We start from the raw sequence: 19,750 nt of genomic DNA on the forward strand, positions 1-19,750 counted from the left end.
AATTTACGAGTCCAAACAAGAAACCCTATTAGAAATGTACATTCAACTTTCAAGTTATACACATTAATACATCTATATAGATTATACTACTTAACATCAGCCACGTAATTTAACTTGAAAGGCTAGTGATTTGAAAATGTTAGTAAGTAAACAATAAGAATGTCTTGAGAGGAACTATGGTCTTACTTTATTCTTGCATACTTTGACAAACACTAGCAATCCAGCATGGCATAGCAGCAGCATAAAAACCAAAAGCAATATGCACAGTGATATTTTATTACTGCCTTCCATTTTAGCAGCAGTTCTGACAGGACAAAATAGACACTATTAGTAAGCTGACCTCTGTTAGTGCCCTTTGACCTGTGTTGAGCCATAGCTCTGCATTAAATTTGAAAAAGGCTCTATTATGTGTAGATACAACAAACAGTCTGAAAAGGACAGTACATAAATAACCAGACCACTCATGTAGGTCTGGAATAGACAGAAACATGTTTAATAGCATGTAAATCTATCATACAGACAGAGTAAAACCCACAATTGGATAATGGGACTGAATGTCTTTCAAACACACATAAATAATTTGCTAACACACGCTAATAACCTCCTGTGAAATTTAGCGCTAATAAACATTGATGTTATTCTGCCTTCAAGTTCTCCTGGGATGTTTTCATGAGTTCTGAAATCATAAGTACAACAATATATGAGTTTAAGTGATTTTGTTCAGAATAAAACTGGCCCTTTATTTATTTATTTTTTCCTGTCTTCATTTATGAACAAAGCTTTTTAGTGCTTTTTAATGCACATTCTTACACCCAATTGTAATATGTGTGTGTAATGATGCCTTATTCATGTATTGGTCTGTTTTATTGCACAAGAATGTAAAAAATCACACCTAAATGAGTATTTTCATTAACATTAGTTAACTAGTTTAATGTACAATCAGTAGCACTTTATTTTACAGTCCTGTTCCTCATGTACACACTATGAACTTATTATAGTGATTACAATAACTAGGTAATATCTAGGTACTAACTCTGAACCTAACCCTACCCCATGTAGTTATCTTATATTACCAGTATTTTCTTAGGTAGGTACACTGTAAGTACATGTAAGTGCACATACTGTAAAATAAAGTGCATACAATCAATAGATGATTACAATATTGTGGTGCCGTTCATTTGCACTCATCTCATAAATGCCATCATGCTTGCAGGACTTGAAGGCAGGGCATGCATAACTCACCAGTGCAATAGCCCTTCTGCAGGCTAAACCAAGGTTAGCGTTAGCATCGTAGCCTTTGGTTGGCTTAAATTCAACACTCATCTGTTGGGTTAGATCACATCTTATTTGTTAGCCAAGGCACATTCGCTCAAGCATAATAAACTCCTCAAAACCAGGGTCATGCACAATTCGTCTGGCTCCCTGTTTCCATCACCTCCACGCCAACTCCCTCAGGGGCCAAATGCAAGGCTACGAAAAGAAAAAGATAAAAAGTGAACTCCTGTCACTCAGTATTTCATAGAAAGGAAACTGGTGCTGATTCTTTAACAATTTTTTAGAGCTGGTTGTGCAATTCACCTATATTTATTTTCAGAACTAAATTACTGTTTAAATTTTTGATAAAGGGGAATGATAGATCTATGTGACAGCTGTCTGTTACTCCAAGGCTGGATATTTATAGGATTCTGTCATTATTTACACACCCTCATATCTATTATTTTGTATGCAAGCAATATTTTTTTGAAGAATATTCACTTTTTCTGATACAATATGGAAACCAATACAAGCTCATTGGAAAAATTGGGCATCTACTATACGATTCACTACAGTTTCCAGCTAAAATAAAACTAGTGGCTGTATAAAACCAACAAGTTTTATTATTTTTCACAAAAATTATTACAGAGGCAGATCATGGAAGTAGACTAATAAAGACTTATTTTTGGTGGTTCTTTGGGCATTTTCTATACTATGTTAAACACAAGTCATGATTGTTGATAAAAGAGCTCAAAGACTAGTAGGAGCAAGCTAAATTGGCATGGTTGCTTCTGAAAAAGCATTTTTATCTTATGTTTGAACACTATCAGATTTTGAATATAGGGTTCAGTGTAGGTGGTACAATATGTTATTTTCATAGCACCACTCACTGGACATTTCATGCTAATGTTTTGGAGAAAATTGAATGTGCTGGACATTTTACTTTAGAAGTGTCATGAAACATCAACGAAGCAACCTAGTAAAATTTTTTAGAAATGTTGTCACATGCACATTTTTCCTATTAGCCTGGGTTGATGAAAATAATTATAAAGTAACAATTATTGTGAGATACTAAGTGGTAATTTTATTTAATTTTGTACTATTACACAACATCAGGCTTTGATATAAAGAAGATTAAATAATGACAGAATTCCAAATATTCCTTAAACGTATGGAAACAAAAAGATGCAATATTCATTCATTGAAAAAGGCTGGGCAGTTTTTTTTTTTTTTTTTTTGGAGCAGATTTTAAGAGAAGAGGGATATACAATTTGTTGATGGCCAGGATGTGCAATCGACTCATGTGTTGAGTTTCTCACCAATATATATGAAGCACCTGGTGTCCTTCATCCTAAAATCATCACCATACATGGAAATAAAGACACAATGAGAAGAGGAAACAAAGATCAGATTGGGAGCTCCAAACAGTTGCGATATAATTATGAAACAATCATATAAGAAAACAGAGGAAATAGGACACACAGCAACTTATGACACGCCAATGGTGTTACGATAAATCCTACAACTTAAAGTCAACATGAAATCAAATTAATACACATTCCTGGCATTTGTGCCGCTGAAATGACTTTCTTTTTCCCAGGTAATATTGCCATGGCTGTAAGGGGCAATAGCCAAATAGCTTTTTTGGCAATGTCATATTTGCTCTCAAGGGTGAATTTCATCTTTGGCCTTCCACGTCCCTTGGATTGCTGGCAAACCAGAATTTATGTCTGGCTCCATTACTCCATCCAATTTAAAATATTTAGTCCCAGATTTTTCATTAAATATTATGTATCACTTTACACATACTTAACACATTATATTGTGGATGCAAAATAGGTGGTGAATTATGTTTCATGTTGACTTTGAATATGTTGACGACAACCGTTAGTAAAAATGGTTGGATTGTGGGTAGTTAACATTTTTCAGAGCTAATTCATTGCTGCTTTATATGCTAATATATGATAGCTACATACAAGCAAAACAAAATTAAACCATTGATCAGTTTTCCATTCATCTGATAAAATCAGACCAAACATTCAGCTTAAAGTGTTTTGTGCCAACAATGTGTTTCTCAGTTGATGTTTTAAGTGTCACTTGGCTCTCAAAAAGCTTCAGACAAGAGTTTTAGGAGTCAAACGCCAGAGATAGTTTGATGGTGCTGAAGGGTGTCTCTTGGGCGTTTTATATAGTTGTGAGTACTGATGAAGGAATAACACTATGAGACTGTGTTATATTGTCTGAGTCATGTGATGAAACCTTCTGTCATGTTTCACAGAATGTCAGACAAACACAGATTGTGTCCAAAGATGGTTGCTGGGATCAAATGGCCTTTTTCACAAGGGCCTTATACGTTCCAAGTTGCTACATAAAGTTCAAGTACGAGCATTAAAAGATCTCAGTCTTCTTTCAGGTACTCTCTGAAATTCCTGAGCGTGAGAACAATAGCCATTCGCTGACTGTGACTGGCTCTTTTTTCCATGATACGTTGCCACATATTAAAGGTCCTTTCACATGACTCATGTCAGGGTTTTAACACAACCCTCTATGAACTTTGACCTTCAAAGACAAAAGCTAATTTAAGAGGTTGCTAGGTAGTAAATAGTGAACTTAGTGAAAGCCAACGGAAGAGGTAACACATATTTGAGCTTTAAACAGGATAAAAGTCCCACTGTTTGCACCGCAACGCTACGATAGAGTGCTGGCATTTCAGCAATTTCACTACAAACTTAGCACAACTCTAACATTTCAGCACAAAAACCTGTGTCTCATTCACTAACCACACAAAATACAGTTTAAATGCACACTATACTGTATGAGCTGGTATAGTGCCATGTACATCACAATTAATGCAATTATTTCCATCACTTCTATCCAAGTGATGCTTGTGAATAATTTCCATTAAGTTCATGCTATTTTCCTGCAATTGTACATTTTTAGAGATCAAGGAAGCCAGTCATAATTTAGCTATAATGATGATCAAACCATGGCGAAGAGTGTCATAACTGGCCATTTATACTTAATCAGTCAACTGGAGTCAATTTAGTCCACCGAATCACTGTGGAAAAGCACTGAATGTACTGTGTACTGAAGCATACCATATTGTGGAAGTCCGCTGGGATTGTGGCATAAACACTGCAAAAACAAAATGCTTATCTTACTAAGATTTTTTGTCGTTTCCAGGCCAAATATAAAACAATTCTTAAATTAAGAAGGATTTTCTAGACAAGTAAAAATAATTCTTATAATCTGTTAATAATCATTCTTAATAATCTGTTTGACATAAAATTATTTTTCTTACCCCATTGGCAGATTATTTAGCTTGTTTCAAGCAAAAACTCACTTAATTTTGACTATTTTTTTCAGAAAACAAGACAATTATGTTTACTTGTCTAGAAAATCCTTCTTAATTTAAGTTTTTTTTTATATTTTGCCTGGAAACGAGACAAAAAAATCTAAGTAAGAAAAATATTTTTGCAGTGTACTCTAAGGTACTGAAACAATAAAGACAGCACATGCAAATAAGTAAAGATTTATATTGACATGTAACATGACCTCCCCCCCAAATGTCAGGATATGCCTTTTGATGTTGTCTTGTACAATTTGAGAAACGAAAAGTTTCTCATCTGTCTTGTTTTCATATTTTTGCATTGGCACTGCTCACATGAAGGTAAATTACGCAAATTGTCTGGTTATATTTAAAAAGATCAGCAGCAAATGAGGTCAAAGTTGAAATCATCTTAATTTTTAGAGTCATGTTGTAATATTTGACCTGTGCACCAAGACATTGGGGAATGTTGACGTGAGTCATGTGAAAGAGCCTTAATACTTTCTACATTCTCAATTGAAGCACATATATCCATTAAAAGGAGTGACATAAAAGACATTTTCAAAGACGTGATAATTAGGAAGTAATTCACATTTCACAGGAATACAACATCGGCCACATAAGAAGTGGGGGAAGAAACAATTTGTGGCTAATGGTACCGTTTAAAAGTTTTTTTTTTTAAATGTCTGTGTACCTAGAGGGAATCTAAATGATTGTTGATATAAGCACAAATGTTTGCTCTAGCCCTAAGCGTTCAACAGTGCAAAAAGTCCACGGTGGAGGGAGTCCTCATTTTGGCATGTATATCATGTTCCAGTCAAAAGCATACACACACACTAAATAGACTCATCAGTAGGATAATAAAAGCCAAAAAGGGTGATTTTACACGCAAAACCAGCTCCCACACAAAAGCAAGTGTCGGTGGAATTGAAACGAATGTTGTCGGGTGCCACATTTTTTCATGAAATCATTTTGTCTATAACAAAATGCACCAGAGAAATCCTGTCAAGAACAAGTACTCAACGATATAACCTCAGAGAGTGTCCAGAAAGACGAAAACTTTTATAGAAATTTGTTAAAACTACATAACGTTTCAAAATACACAGCAATTAGGTAAATCGTATTTTCTTATTGGTTGTTTCTGCAAAGTCAATAAATGTCTCTTACCTTAAATATATGCATATAGATGGCATTTTTTCATTATATCTCTTTCATATATATATACATATGTAGATAAATACTGTCAAAAGTGTGCCTGGAGTGTTATATAGTTATCGGTTTGAACTCTACATCAGGCTACGAGAGCCACTTGGGGTCCTCTGCAGTGCAAGGCGGGGATCTGGGGGTATATACTGGTGAGGGTGGTTATACGGTGGTGGAGGTGGAGGCAAGGGCGGTTGTGAACCGTCGTTGTTTTCCCCCTGGTTGCCTCCACCATCAGGTGAGCGCACTGGTGTGGAGACGACAGACTGGATGAGCTGGTGATGAGTGGGGCTCTGGCTGAGGAACGCCTCCATGCGTCCGTGACCGCCTTTGTCCAAGACGATGACCTTGACGATTTGCTGGCACTGGATGAGCGTGTCGGGTCGTATCTCGGCCAGGGCCACGGGCTGGTAGGAGTGTGAGGGTGTGGGGCTGGCACGTTGCAATGGAGGCTGCTGGAAGAGCTCCCTCTGGTGGTTGAGAAGGGCAGTGCTCTCAGGGCTCGGCGGTGCCGCGTTGAGCTGGTACGTCTGAAGCCTGTTGTGAATTGACACCTAGTTTAGAAAACAGTCAGAGATAGCATCATATGTTATAAGACTGTTCTCCTTCTACAGCCATCAGCCCTCCGGTGAACACACATCACAATAGACATGCGCAAAGTGTTGCGTGTGGACGTGGCACAAGGGGTTTGCTCGGTGTCTTGCGACTCGGACAGAGGGTGGGAAGCTGGAATCAGGGATGCAGATGTGGAGGGTTTTGGGGACTGTGTGTTTGTGTCTATAAGGTGTGTGGTGGTTATTAAGAGGACACTGAGGGCCCCTGTGTCTCCCTTGGAAACCACTAGAGCATTATGAGAATAGAGAATGAAGAACACTTCAGGGAAGAAGGGGGACAAGAAAGGGTGGGACAGGTTAAACAATGGGAAGGGGGTAATTGGACAACTACAGACGACACACATCCGAATGCATGCCATCAATATTTCTCATAAGGTTCGGGACTTAAAGGGTTAGTCCACCCAAAAAGGAAAATTCTGTCATTAATTATTCACCCTCATGTCGTTCAAAATCCGTAAGACCTTTGTTCATCTTCGGAACACAAATTAAAATATTTTTGATGAAATCTGAGAGCTCTCTGACCCTCCATAGACAGCAACGCAACTGAAATGTTCCCAGACAAAGAAACTTAGTAAGGACATCGAGAAAACAGTCCATGTGACATCAGTGGCTCAACTTCAATTTTGGGAAGCTACAGGAATACTTTTTGTGTGCAAAGAAAAGAAAATAATATAATTTATCCAACAATTCTTCTCCTTGAGTTACTGTCTTCTGCCATTTTGGAGAGTATCACGATGCATAATCCATGCGTAATCAGAGTTGTTTATGTTCAGGAGAAAGTGCATGCAATTTTTATTAATTATGTAATTTTTGTTTTCTTTGCACACAAAAAGTATTACTGTAGCTTCGCAAAACTGAAGTTGAGCCACTGGTGTCACATGAACTTTTTACCAATGTCCTTACTACGTTTCTGGGTATGGGAACATTTCAGTTGCATTTCTGTCTATGCAGGTTTAGAAAGGATTTAATCAAAAATAGCTTAATTTGTGTTCCAAAGACGAACAGAGGTCGTACAGGTTTGGGATGACATGAGAGTGAGTAATTAATGACATCCTTTTAATTTTTGGGTGAACTGACCCTTTAAACAAGAGTTTGCCTGGACTTGCAAACAACTCCCTCTCTCTTCCTAATCGTCTCCTGGGCTCTAATAATGGCACGTATCCACAATTGTCTGTGGGATACTTCCTCTGCCTCTGGGATTGATGTCTTTGAGGAGTGATGAGGAGTGATGAGTATGTTCAAAGTGAGTTAATCTAGCTCTGTCTCAGGATAGATGCTGGCACTTGAGGGTTGGCTTGATGGCTAAAGTGAGGGCACTTTCCTCTGAATCAATCTTCTTGACTGTTGGAGATAGGGCACAAATTGACTGAAGGTGCACCACTTTGTCTGAGAACGGAGTGTGTGGAGCGATTTCAGTTGGGTTGAAAAACATAAAGTGCAATGGTCTAGTTCTGGCAATGCTATCTCATGACCAGTTCATACAGATTTTACGAGGTGGCTATTTCGTATGACCTCACTTGTACGTTTTTGTATGATTTGTCTACACCCCAATGACGCGTAGGTTTAGGGGCGGGGTTAGGTGTAGGTCATTCGTACAAATTCATACGAATTGTGCAACTTGTAAAATACGTACAGTTTATAAAAAATTGCATGAATTTGTATGAGTGAGGTAGTATGAATTTGTACGAATTAGCCACCTCGTAAAATATGTACGAATTGTCGTGAGATCGGACTGGTTCTGGAACTAAAAACATAATTTATATTCTCCATAGGGAAATAGATTTTTTTTAAACAATAACTTATGTTACGTACTTTTTTGAGGTTGTTAATCCTATGGCATGTAGACAGTTATTTTTGCAGCTGACCTTACTGAATATGCATTTGTAGGAGCTTCTCTTTCAGATGCAAAATGTATGGTTTAAATAAATCATGCAAGGTGATTTACTAAGATTTATGACTGTCAGTTTACTGGTATTTGCACCATTGTTTAATGCAAGTCTTAAGCCATTTTGCACCCGTGTTGTGAGTAAATTACCCGCACTTGATTATTATCTCTGTTTGGTTGCGACCCTATGCTAATTATGGTAGATTGTGTTGGTCATTATGGAAATGATCTGGCTGCGTCTGTATTCTTTAATTTGCACATTGTCAGTAGATCAACCGCAGAACTTTCCACTCCCGCAGGCTTCTTTATGGGATTGCTCACTCATGCTAATTTGCCCTGTTAAATAAATCATGCCCTAAAACTAGTATGTAACACAGTCTTGTACCTTTATCCTTTTGTCCACTTTTCAAATCCTTTTTTTTTTTTTTTTGCTTCAAATAGAAGTTTGTAATGTTGTGATTTACCTCATAGCTGGCTCATGACTAACAACACTAAAATATCATACTGCAAACTGCTGTTAAATTATGAAATATTAATGCATTCTATATAAAAGTGAGTATGCTGAAGCTCAGTAACCCTTTGACACACTTCAGCTGTCCATCTTAGCACACCTTTCAGGTCATGTCCATCTCAGCCTTACATCCCTTCTCCAGCTAACATGTGCCAATCACTGCCATCTATAAGAGCTAAGCATGTTTTAAAACGTATTACGGCAATACTGCCGTGTTAAAACTGGCAGGTGGCTCAACTAGTCTATAGTAGTTGGACAGCTTGATTCTCTCTCTCTTTCCCTCTTACTCCTTCAGGATATGGCTGGCGTTTCCTCTGACCCCTCTGCTGCCTGCGATGTGTTCGGACAGCCCGTGCCCTTCAGGGGTTCGCGGGGTGCTGACATTTACATGTGGCATGATTAAGGTGAGGGTTTTCAGTGCCAGACAGGAAGTCGCTGCCACTCTGATCATGTTCAGGCTAAGAGCAGCCCACTAATATGCTACATCTAATGCTATCAGAACTTAAATTTGCCTGCTAAGCAAAACATGCAGACAGGGCTGGAGGATTTAGAACAAATATATATATATATTTTTTGTAACACTTTATTTAAAGAACCAATTCTCACTATTAACTAATTGCCAGTTAGCATGCATGTTAGTACTTACAAAGTTCATATTAATGCCTTCTACTCTAAATTGTAATACTACTAATACTAATTGTTGTTGATGTATGTAGTGCACATTTTCCTAAATAAATTAAATCCTTTAGCATCTTTATTTTTCTTTTTTTGTCTACATAGATAGATATTTTATATTTTAGTTACTATAGTATGTATTCAAATTATGAATCAGGTTTTATTTTTCTATTTTTGGTTTGATTTTAGTTTTAGTTTAAGTTATATAATTATATAAGCAATGTAATAATATGTATAATAATATAAGTTAAGTAATGTGCTTTTCATCATCATCATCATCATCATTATTATTATTATTATTACTTTTTAAATGTATATTTAGCCTTTCATTTTAATTTTAGTAAATTTAGTATTTCTGTATTTAGTATATTTAGTATTTTAGTATTTTAGGATTTCTGTGATCTTGGATCAAAACTCTTTTAACTTCCTCTTTCACAGCTTCATCTTTTTTTCAGCAAACATTAAAAGTACAATTGCCAAACTTTGCTTCGTCAAGCTCTTTTATTTACCACTAGCACATGGTAATGACGTTCTATTCTTTAATAGTAACTACAGTGCACAGTGTGATTTGCAATGACCTTTTAGGATTGCTAAAATCATGCAATGTGTAGAAGGCTTAAGACAAAAATCTGTCAGACAACATCCTTTTATTTACTTGCTGCTATTTTAATCTTTTTGATTTGCCTTTTTTTTTATCTTACTGATTCCTAAAAAAAGGTCACCAGTCAGTGTGCTCCCACATCTTCTATTTTGCACTCTATGAGCTCTATTTAAGTTCTAAGACTTGTGGGAATATGAAATGAAAGCTGCCATGTCTCACACAGAAGCAAGTGCATCTGTTTAAATAAAGTCCACCGACACAATGCCTCTATGCTGTTGTGTTTTTATTAGTTTCACTTTTAAACAGTAACAACTAATTTATGCATGCATTAACTCAAACAAAATGTCATCTTTGAGAGATTAGTGAGCTGTTTGCACACTGTTTAAATTTTGTCTTTATTGAAATGCTCCACAAATAAGGAAAGCTTACACAGAATGCTCTCTTCTAATTGCTGAACCTTTGTGTTTCTGATCAATGAGGTAAAAAACATGTATAAAATGTTTGTTTCGATAATTTACTTAAAATTCTCCACCACACTGCTTAAAAGTTAATTTAACAGGAGGGGGCAACAGTGCACAGATTAGTTTTACCTCCAGAGGCTGCTGTCGACTTTGGGTTTGGCGGCGATAACGTTTAGATTGACTTTAGGGGAAGTGGAAGGTCATCTGGTTGAGGACACTGCATTTTCACTCCAGCAGGAACATATGGCTGTTGTAGCTTGTTAATTCCTGTTCACTAGCTTTATGTGTCATATAAGATGTAAGCTACTGACGGATGCTAGGGGTCTGTAGGGACTTACCTGCGAGAACACTTAGCTCTTACCTCTACTGCATTGTGTCCACTCTCTGATGTGTTCATTTCCTGTTTTCCTAAGCAAAGAAAAGAGTAAAAATCAGACTAAAGATTAAAGAATGGGTGAATATACCATGGATGATAATTTGAGTAAATATGCTTGAAACGAAGTTTATAAAATCACATACACACAAAGTTCACATTTTGTGGGAAAAAAACAAACAAACAAACTTCTGTCATGACAACTCTCTGAGGGATTGGCATGGTAATGTACATGAAAATGTTAATGTGTTTTGTCTTGGCGGAATAGATCTGCTATGCTGGTGTTGCAGCAGAGCAAGCACGGAGACTTGCTGCTAATACATCCACAACATTCTGCTGTGAGGATGTAAGAAATACTGCTGCACATATAATATATGATATAACTCCCATATTTAACATACATGAAATTACCCCGTAGCTGTTCTATACAGGTGGAGCTGGGGAAGGTGGAGGGTTTCTGAAGCACGTTGCAATTGCTAAAGCAAGTATTAGCATTAGCAAATTGCTATTTGAATTTTTAGCAGCGAACTCATTGGCTGCTGATACGAAAAGAACCAATCAGCTGCGCCATGTGATGATGTCACTGTGTCAGATTGAGTTTGGCCTATCGGATTGCACCATCTAGAGTTTCATGCTATAACTTTGGATATATAATGATATATATGAACATTTTCTGTGTGAAATTCACCAAAACATGACTGAGAAGAAAGAAAGAAAGAAAGAAAGAAAGAAAGAAAGAAAGAAAGAAAGAAAGAAAGAAAGAAAGATATTTACTATATAGTTGGGGGTAAAACCTGCTTGATAATACCTAAACAGATACTGAATGCAAATTATGTGAAATACAGCAGATAAATGTGTTTCTGACTGTATTGTACCTGAAGGAGAACCTTGTCTTCCCCTCAACTCAAGCTGAGTCCCGTTGTTCTTGATGGAGTGAGTTTTGGCTCCCTGTTGTTTCTCCAACTCCCCTAAAAAGACAGTGAAAAGAGACCAGGAGAGGTTTAAGTCTATGCCACACACACACACACACACACACACAATAGCATGCTCACATCCTCTAAACCTTGAGTCGTCCATCTCTAAACAGCAGAGCTCCAAATAACCATACTTACACTAAGGGCTTGATGATAATTGCCTGTCAGGCTACAAAAAGAGCTTTTCCCTCTTCCAAAAGAATTGTAAGAAAGCTCTGGCTCTGCATTATGACTCTTTTAGGGGAAATATGCCCTCTGATTTAATGAAGCCATAAGAAAGGACTAAGCCTTTTGATAAAAACCTGTGAGTGCACAAAGAATATCTGACAACCAATCACCAGGATACTAAAACACAGCATGCTACCTAATTAAATATATTTATTACAGCAGTAAATTTGAGGATAAATGGAGGGGGAAATGTGTCATATTATATTCCAGAGAAATGAAAAGGTGTGCATACAAATGGGAATAAAATAGGGCTGCCCCCCAATAGTCAACTAATCGTTAGTCGCCCAGAAGAGGCTTGGTTGCCCAACATTTTATTAGTCGCTTAGTTGTAGAAAAAAAATTTAAAAAATCCACAGGCGAAGTTACGCAGTCCGTGACTAACAAATCGTTAACAGCTGGTAATACAGTACATGACATCTAAATGCTCGCCTATCATTCATTTACCTCAATTATGGCTTATTATGTAAGTATATGTAAGTATTAGCAACTTTACCTAGCCGCTCAATCTAATGTTAAGCTAGAGAAATGTGCGCTATTGAAGTGTCTGAGCGGAGTGTGGAAGCTAAACAGCAGCACGCTCACTGCATGTCACTTGCTCATAAAATACTCCCTCATTTTTGGTCATACAGATAAGAGTAATACATTTTCAAATCTGTAAAGACTCTATGTTTATTTGTGTGCACTCACAATAACAACAAAACAAGCTTCTGCAAAATAATGAAAGCAAACAGGATGCACTTTCTGCTGTCTCGGTCTCCGTAAACGTGAGCGCAAAACTCTGTGTATATCTTTGCCTTACAGTCATTAAAAATATGTCTATAGAGTGACATTTCAAAGAACTAATTCAAATGAAAAACAACTTCTCAGATTATGTAATCCGTATGAAACATACAGGTGCATCCACTACAGCGGAGATGACGAGTTGGTGTCGCTGACTTCATATCTTTGGCCGAAAACAAAGAAAGCACTAGTTTATCAAATTATTAAAATGTTAATGCAGTCTCCTTACTGTATTTCCCCTGATACATTCATAATCATTACTTCTGCCGGTGTGCTGTGGCAAGCTGTATGCGCTTTGTGTGCTCGAGCACTTAATAGGCTATGTAGGCAATTAAAGGCTCATTATAATGATTTAAATAGTTTATTAATAAATGTGCGATTAGTGAACTACTGTTTGAAATTAACAACTACTAGCCAAATATGTCAAATATGGATAAACAATTACAGTACTGTCATTATACTGTTATATTATATTTTTATTCTTGAAATATTCTCCTGGAAACATCAGATTATTTTTCTACATTTCTATCATTTAGAGAGAGTAAATTTGAGAGTATTAATCCACAGAAAGACCTCCAGAGCCTCTTTGGATAACAGGACATCAGATTACCTGCCTCAGTTCAACACACATTAATTGAGGAGTGCCTTTATTTGCAGTTCTAAAATAAAGACAAAGACATTAAATGCAAGTAAAAGTATCAATGCACAAAGGCATTTATTCATACTTGAATTGTAAAGAGAAGTTCCTTTATGTGGAAAAGAAAAGATGTGTAGCTGTGTAGATGATAGCTCTCAGTTCACCAACATGCAGCTGTATTCCTGAAAGAGAGTGAAGGTGCTTATCTCTCTTTTCCCGGTGAAACTGCTGACACAAATACGCATACAGCACAGGACTTCTCATGGACCCTTGCTCTCTCTAGCTCACAATGCAATGAAAACCAACCGGCCTCAGCAGAATACATGCTTTGATGTCCACTGGCACTCAGCCCTTTCTCTTTCTGTCTCTCTTTTTGTCTTTCTCCCTCATGGAAACCAAAAGACATTTGTCCATTCCTGCTTCCATATCTTTCCTTCTCAGTCCTTTCAGAGGATATCTGAAAGCCTGACTGCACTGTGCAAACGAAACATTTCATCTGTTATACAACATCAAAACAGCCCAGTGAGAGTCCTAAAGGACAAACGCACAGGGAAAGTAAACATATACACACCATATTTAAAAAAAATGCAGTGCAAATAAACAGCAGAGCAGCTAAGACCGCAAAATGAGAATGATATTACACAGAAATTAACTAGTCCAATAAGCAACCTTCACATTTATAAACAGAAAAAAGGGTGAAAAGCGATGCGTTCCATTTTATCTTCTTTTGGTTGATGTTTTAAATGTAATATTTGGATTTACACTGAAATATGATGCATAAATATTTATGAAATTAAATAATTATTTAAATACACTAAAATTGAAAAATTATTACTTTTTGCTTTTGATCTCTTATGCTCACTTATAAAATAAAATAAAATATTAAATAAAATAAATGTTGTGATTTTTATTTTTTTTAAACAACAGTCCATTGCTCCAGTCACGGGCATCCAACAAAGGTTTTCTCCAGTTTCTCTGAATCTTTTGATGAAGTTATCCATTGTAGATGATGAGATTTGCAAAGTCTTTGCAATTTGACGTTGAGGAATGTTGTTTTTAAAATATTCCACAATCTTTTTACACACTCTTTCACAGATTGGAGAGCCTCTGCCAATCTTTACTTCTGAGAGACTCTGCCTCTCTAAGACATTCCTTTTATTGCTAATCATGTTACAGACCTGATATCAATTAACTTAATTAGTTGCTAGATGTTCTCCCAGCTGAATCTTTAAAAAAATTCTTGCTTTTTCAACCCTTTGTTGCCCCTGTGCCAACTTTTTTTCATTTAAGGAGGTCATTTAATGGATAAAAGTGTCAAATTTATCCATTTAAACATTTGTTATGTTCCCTATCAGTCGGTCACTCCGAGTCACGTCGGTGACCGACGAATTGGGATTGGGATCTCGCTTAGAGAGACCAATCCCCTACGAGAGTATCTAAACGAGCCAATGCACATTGGCATGCGATTATTGCATCCAGCTGCCGCTAATCACAGCGTGAGTATAATTAAGCAGCGGGTGCAGCGCATATTCAGCTTTTCGCTTCGGAGCCGAGCGGTTACATTGTTCTGCTCCTGACCTCTGCTGACGAGTGAATTCAACGAGTTAAGCACGCTCTTTGGGAGACTCTCGTGCTGGCGGTACGGCGCTTCAGCGGCGGTGGTTCTTCCTGTGTCGAGTGGATTGCACACATCAGGCTGCACTACCCCCTGATTGTGTTGCAAGTGGCCATCTCCCCTGTGCGCTTCAGCACACTGAAAGAGTGATTTCTCTAAAAGAGCATTCACGGGTGCGTCTTTTTAAAGACGACGTTGCATCTGGCAAACTCGACGTTGCGTCTTTGTAAAGACGAGTTGGGTCTTGCTTCAGACAACGTGTCACCCGTGCGTTTCTGGATGCGGTCGTTACCTGGTGCCGGGTGATGGTCATGATCACTGCCTCACATGCCTGGGCAGTAAGCATGCTGAGGTGGCGTTCGTGGATGAGGCATCTTCTCATGGTGGGAAGATGATCATCTTGGAGTTGCGGGCCAGGCTCCGATACCTCGACAAAGGGACGGAGCTCTGTTACCCCTGCCTTGATTTGGCTCTCGTTCTGGCTGCAGACAGACGGGGACCATTTCAGGCGGTGGCATGGTGGCAAACCCTCCAGGGAACCAACCCTTGAGGGACCATCGCCCCTCTTGCGCTCCAAAACCAGTTGAGCTGTCAGTGGAGCGTGCTGGGCCCTCTACAAGGGGAGCACCAGCAGTTACCCTGGCGCTCCTCCCGATGACCAGACGTCGACTGCTGCATCGGAGGGTGAGCTGGAGATTTCTGGGCAAGAAGATTCGGCTGCTGCTGCTCCGGCAGTAGCAGTGCCTGAGTCGGATCTAGAAATCACGGCTATGCTTTCCCGGGCCACTGAGAGGGTAGGGCTCGAGTGGAGATCCCACCGTGTCCCGAGCCCTCGAGGTTGGACGACTGGTTTCTCGGGGTAGTTTGCGCTGGTTCTCAGCGCCCTGCCCCAGTGCCTCTCTCCCGGAGGTGCATGGGGAGCTTACCAGGTCGTGGACGGCACCTTTTACTGCCAGAAACCGCCCTGCTAGCTCCTCCCCCTCACCACCCTCGGTGGTGGCGCAGCTAGGGGGTATACGGGGGTCCCCCCGGTGGAGCGGTGGGTTGCGATGCAGTTGTGTCCTAATACCGTCTCCACTCGGCGGGGCGAACCGTGCCTCCCCTTCCGGGCCTGTAGGTACTCGTCTGGTCTGTCCGGCGGGGCTTATATGGCCTGTGGGGAAGCTGCCTCCACCTTTCGCTACGGCGTTACTGCAGGGTCCTCAGGCTAAAAGCACTGAGGACATGCACGGGGGTGGTTACGATCCGGAAGCTCTGAGAGCTTGTACCTCGGGCCTCGCGCTACGAGCGACGAAGGTGACGCGGTCTCTGGGTCGTGCGATGTCCACACTTGTGGTCCAGGACTTTCACCCCTGGCTGTGTCTGGTCGACATGGGGACACCGACAAAGTATCGGTTCCTCAAGGGCCCTGTGTCCCAGACTCTGCGGCGACGCAGTCGAGAACATGGCCCAGCAGTTCTCGGCTGCTCACGAGCAGGTTGAGGCGATCCAACACCTCCTGCCCCGGCGGGCAGCTGCTGCCTCCACCCGTCCGCCGGCTGCAGCGCCCCAGCCTGCTTGTCGCCGAGGGCGGCCCCTGCGTCCGTCCCTGCTCCCGCACCGCATCCGCAGCAGCTTCCAGAAGCGGTGCCGTTGAGCTGGGCGTAGGCAGGCCGCCCCGCCCGTCCTGGCCCCCGTCAAACCTGGCGGTGAGCGGAAGAGCAAGAGGCACAGGACGGGCGACCCAGAGAGAGAGAGAGGACTGCTTGGGAGGTGGCGGATGCGCCTCCCCCTCCCCCGGTGGAGGGCCAGGTGGAGATTCTCCTATTTCAAAAATCTCGACAAGAAGCGGTTGTCTCTGCCCTGGGTCCCAAGAGGGCATGGAGAGTCGCGGACGGACCAACTCCGGACCGCGCTCATCCTCCTCTTCGCCAGCTGGCAGCAGTGGGCGGTTCGAGAGCGTCATCAAAGGCCCTACTCACGCACCCTCTGCCAAACCTCGGAACCAGGTAAGCGCGCACCGCACACTCAGACCCCTTGGTCCGCCACGGGCCGTGTTCCTGTGTTCCACCTTGCTGCCCCACCGCGGGTACGTCGGTGGTCCCGCTGCTCCGCTTGTACGGTGTCTGGGTGCCTGTCTACCCAGCCCGTCTTGCTGGCTCCAGTGGACCATCTGACTCGGCTATGCGGTTCAGTTTCCTCCCAAGTTCAGGGGCATCCACCTCACAGCAGTGAAGGCAGCTGATGCTCATGTTTTGTGTGGAGAGATCGCTGTCCTACTGGCGGAGGACGCGATGGAGCCGGTCCCTCCAGCCGATATGAAGACAGGGCTTGCAACCCTTACTTCATTGTGCCCAAGAAAGCGGTGGGTTACGACCAATCTTGGATCTGCGTGTCTGGAACTGGGCCCTTCACAGGCTTTCGTTCAAGACGCTCACGCAGAAACGCATCTTTGGCTGCATCCGTCCCCGAGATTGGTTTGCAGCGGTCGACCTGAAGGACGTGTACGTCCATGTGTCAATTCCTTCCGCACCACAGGCCATTCCTGCAGTTTGCGTTGAAGGACGGGCATATCAGTACAAGGTCCTGCCCTTCGGGCTGTCCCTGTTACCCCGTGTCTTCATGAAAGTTGCGGAGGCAGCCCTTGTTCCCATGAGAGAACAGGGCGTTCGCGTTTTCAACTACCTCAACGACTGGCCCATACTGGCTCAGTCTCAGGACCAGTTGTGCGAACACAGGGATTTGGTGTCACACCTCAGCCAGTTGGGCCTTCAGGTCAACTGGGAAAAGAGCAAACTCTCCCCGACGCAGAGGATCTCTTTTCTCGGTATGGAGTTGGATTCGGTCAGTCAGACAGCACGCCTCACGTAGGAACGTGCTCAGTCGGTGTTGAACTGCTTGAATGCGTTCAAGAGCAGGACAGCGGCCCCACTGAAACAATTTCAGAGGCTCCTGGGGCATATGACAGCTGCAGTGGCAGTCACGCCGCTGGGGCTGCTTCATATGAGGCCGCTTCAACATTGGCTCCATGGCCGAGTCCCGAGGTGGGCGTGGCAGCGCGGCACTCACCGGGTCCAAGTCACACCGGCCTGCCGCCGAACCCTCACCCCGTGGTCAGACCTTTCGTTTCTGTGGGCAGGAGTGCCCCTGGAACAGGTCTCCAGGCATGCTGTGATTTTCACGGATGCCTCCACCACCGGCTGAGGTGCCACGTTCGACGGGCTTGCGGTGTTGGGGGTTTGGACGGGCCCCCAACTGCACTGGCACATCAATTGCCTAGAGTTGCTAGCGGTACGTCTGGCCTTGGTCCGTCTCAGAAGGCGTTTACGAGGCAAACACGTACTGGTCCGCACGGACAACACTGCGACCGTTGCGTACATCAACCGACAAGGTGGTCTGCGCTCCCGTCGCATGTCGCAACTCGCCCGCCACCTCCTCCTCTTGAGTCAGAAGCATCAGAGGTCGCTTCGTGCCATTCATATTCCGGGCTTGCTCAACCGGGCAGCCGACGAGCTGTCACGAGCTGCGCTCCCCGGAGAATGGAGACTCCATCCCCAGACGGTCCAGCTCAGCTGGCCGCGGGGCCTTTGCAAGTATGCGTCTCCCCCAGTGAGCCTTCTCGCAAAAACAGATACTATGCAAGATCAGGGGGGACGAGCAGCAGGTCCTGCTCGTGGCGCCGTACTGGCCCACTCGGACTTGGTTCTCAGAACTGATGCTCCTCGTGACAGCCCCTCCCTGACAGATTCCTCTGAGGAAGGATCTACTGACTCAGAGACGGGGCACCTTTTTGCACCCGCGTCCAGATCTAAGAAGCTGGAAACTTCATGTCTGGTCCCTGGACGGGACGCGGAGGTTCTAGGTGACCTACCCCAAGGGGTAGTTGACACCATCACTTCGGCTAGAGCGCCGTCCACGAGACAGGCCTACGCCTTGAAATGGAACCTGTTCGTCGAGTGGTGTTCTTCTCACCGAGAAGACCCCCGAAAGTGCCCGATCAGAGTCGTGCTTTCCTTTTTGCAGCAGGGGTTGGAGCTAAGGCTGTCTCCCTCCACCCTTAAAGTCTATGTGGCTGCGATTGCTGCCAACCATGACCCCGTGGAAGGGAAGTCGGTGGGTAAGCATGACTTGGTCATCAGGTTCCTTAGGGGGGCAAGAAGGTTAAATCCTCCACGGCCCCCCTCTATACCCTCTTGGGACCTGTCTCTAGTGCTGAAAGCACTACAGCAGGCCCCATTTGAGCCTTTGCAGTCAGTTGAGCTGCAGTTTATTTCAATGAAGACTCTGCTCCTGCTTGCATTGGCCTCCATCAAGAGGGTAGGGGACCTGCACGCATTTTCGGTCGACGATTCGTGCCTAGAGTTTGGGCCGGCTGACTCCCAGGTAATCCTGAGGCCCCGGCCTGGCTACGTGCCCAAGGTTCCCACTACTCCCTTCAGGGACCAGGTGGTGAGCCTGCAAGCGCTGCCCTCGGAGGAGGCAGACCCAGCCCTTGCTTTGCTTTGTCCCATCCGAGCGCGGAGATGCTACGTTGACAGGACACAAAGCTTCAGGACCTCAGACCAGCTCTTGTCTGTCACGGAGGCCGGCAGAAGGGGAAGGCCGTCTCCAAGCAGAGGATGGCCCACTGGA

General features: G+C 42.3%; 1 protein-coding gene across 1 annotated transcript in view; it reads right to left on the reverse strand.

Moving 5' to 3' along the window:
• Positions 1 to 5,868: 5,868 nt before the first annotated feature.
• Positions 5,869 to 19,750, reverse strand: part of iqsec3a (IQ motif and Sec7 domain ArfGEF 3a) — a gene marked incomplete at both ends in the record, with an annotated part of 124,967 nt that continues 111,085 nt past the window's right edge. Inside the window, 3 exons of the mRNA XM_079398636.1 lie at positions 5,869 to 6,339; positions 10,894 to 10,940; positions 11,781 to 11,873. Of these exons, the coding sequence (XP_079254762.1) occupies positions 5,869 to 6,339; positions 10,894 to 10,940; positions 11,781 to 11,873 (611 nt within the window). The remainder of the gene's footprint in view (positions 6,340 to 10,893; positions 10,941 to 11,780; positions 11,874 to 19,750) is intronic.

The sequence above is a fragment of the Barbus barbus genome (assembly GCF_936440315.1).
Source record: "Barbus barbus genome assembly, chromosome: 39".
NCBI lineage: Eukaryota > Metazoa > Chordata > Actinopteri > Cypriniformes > Cyprinidae > Barbus > Barbus barbus.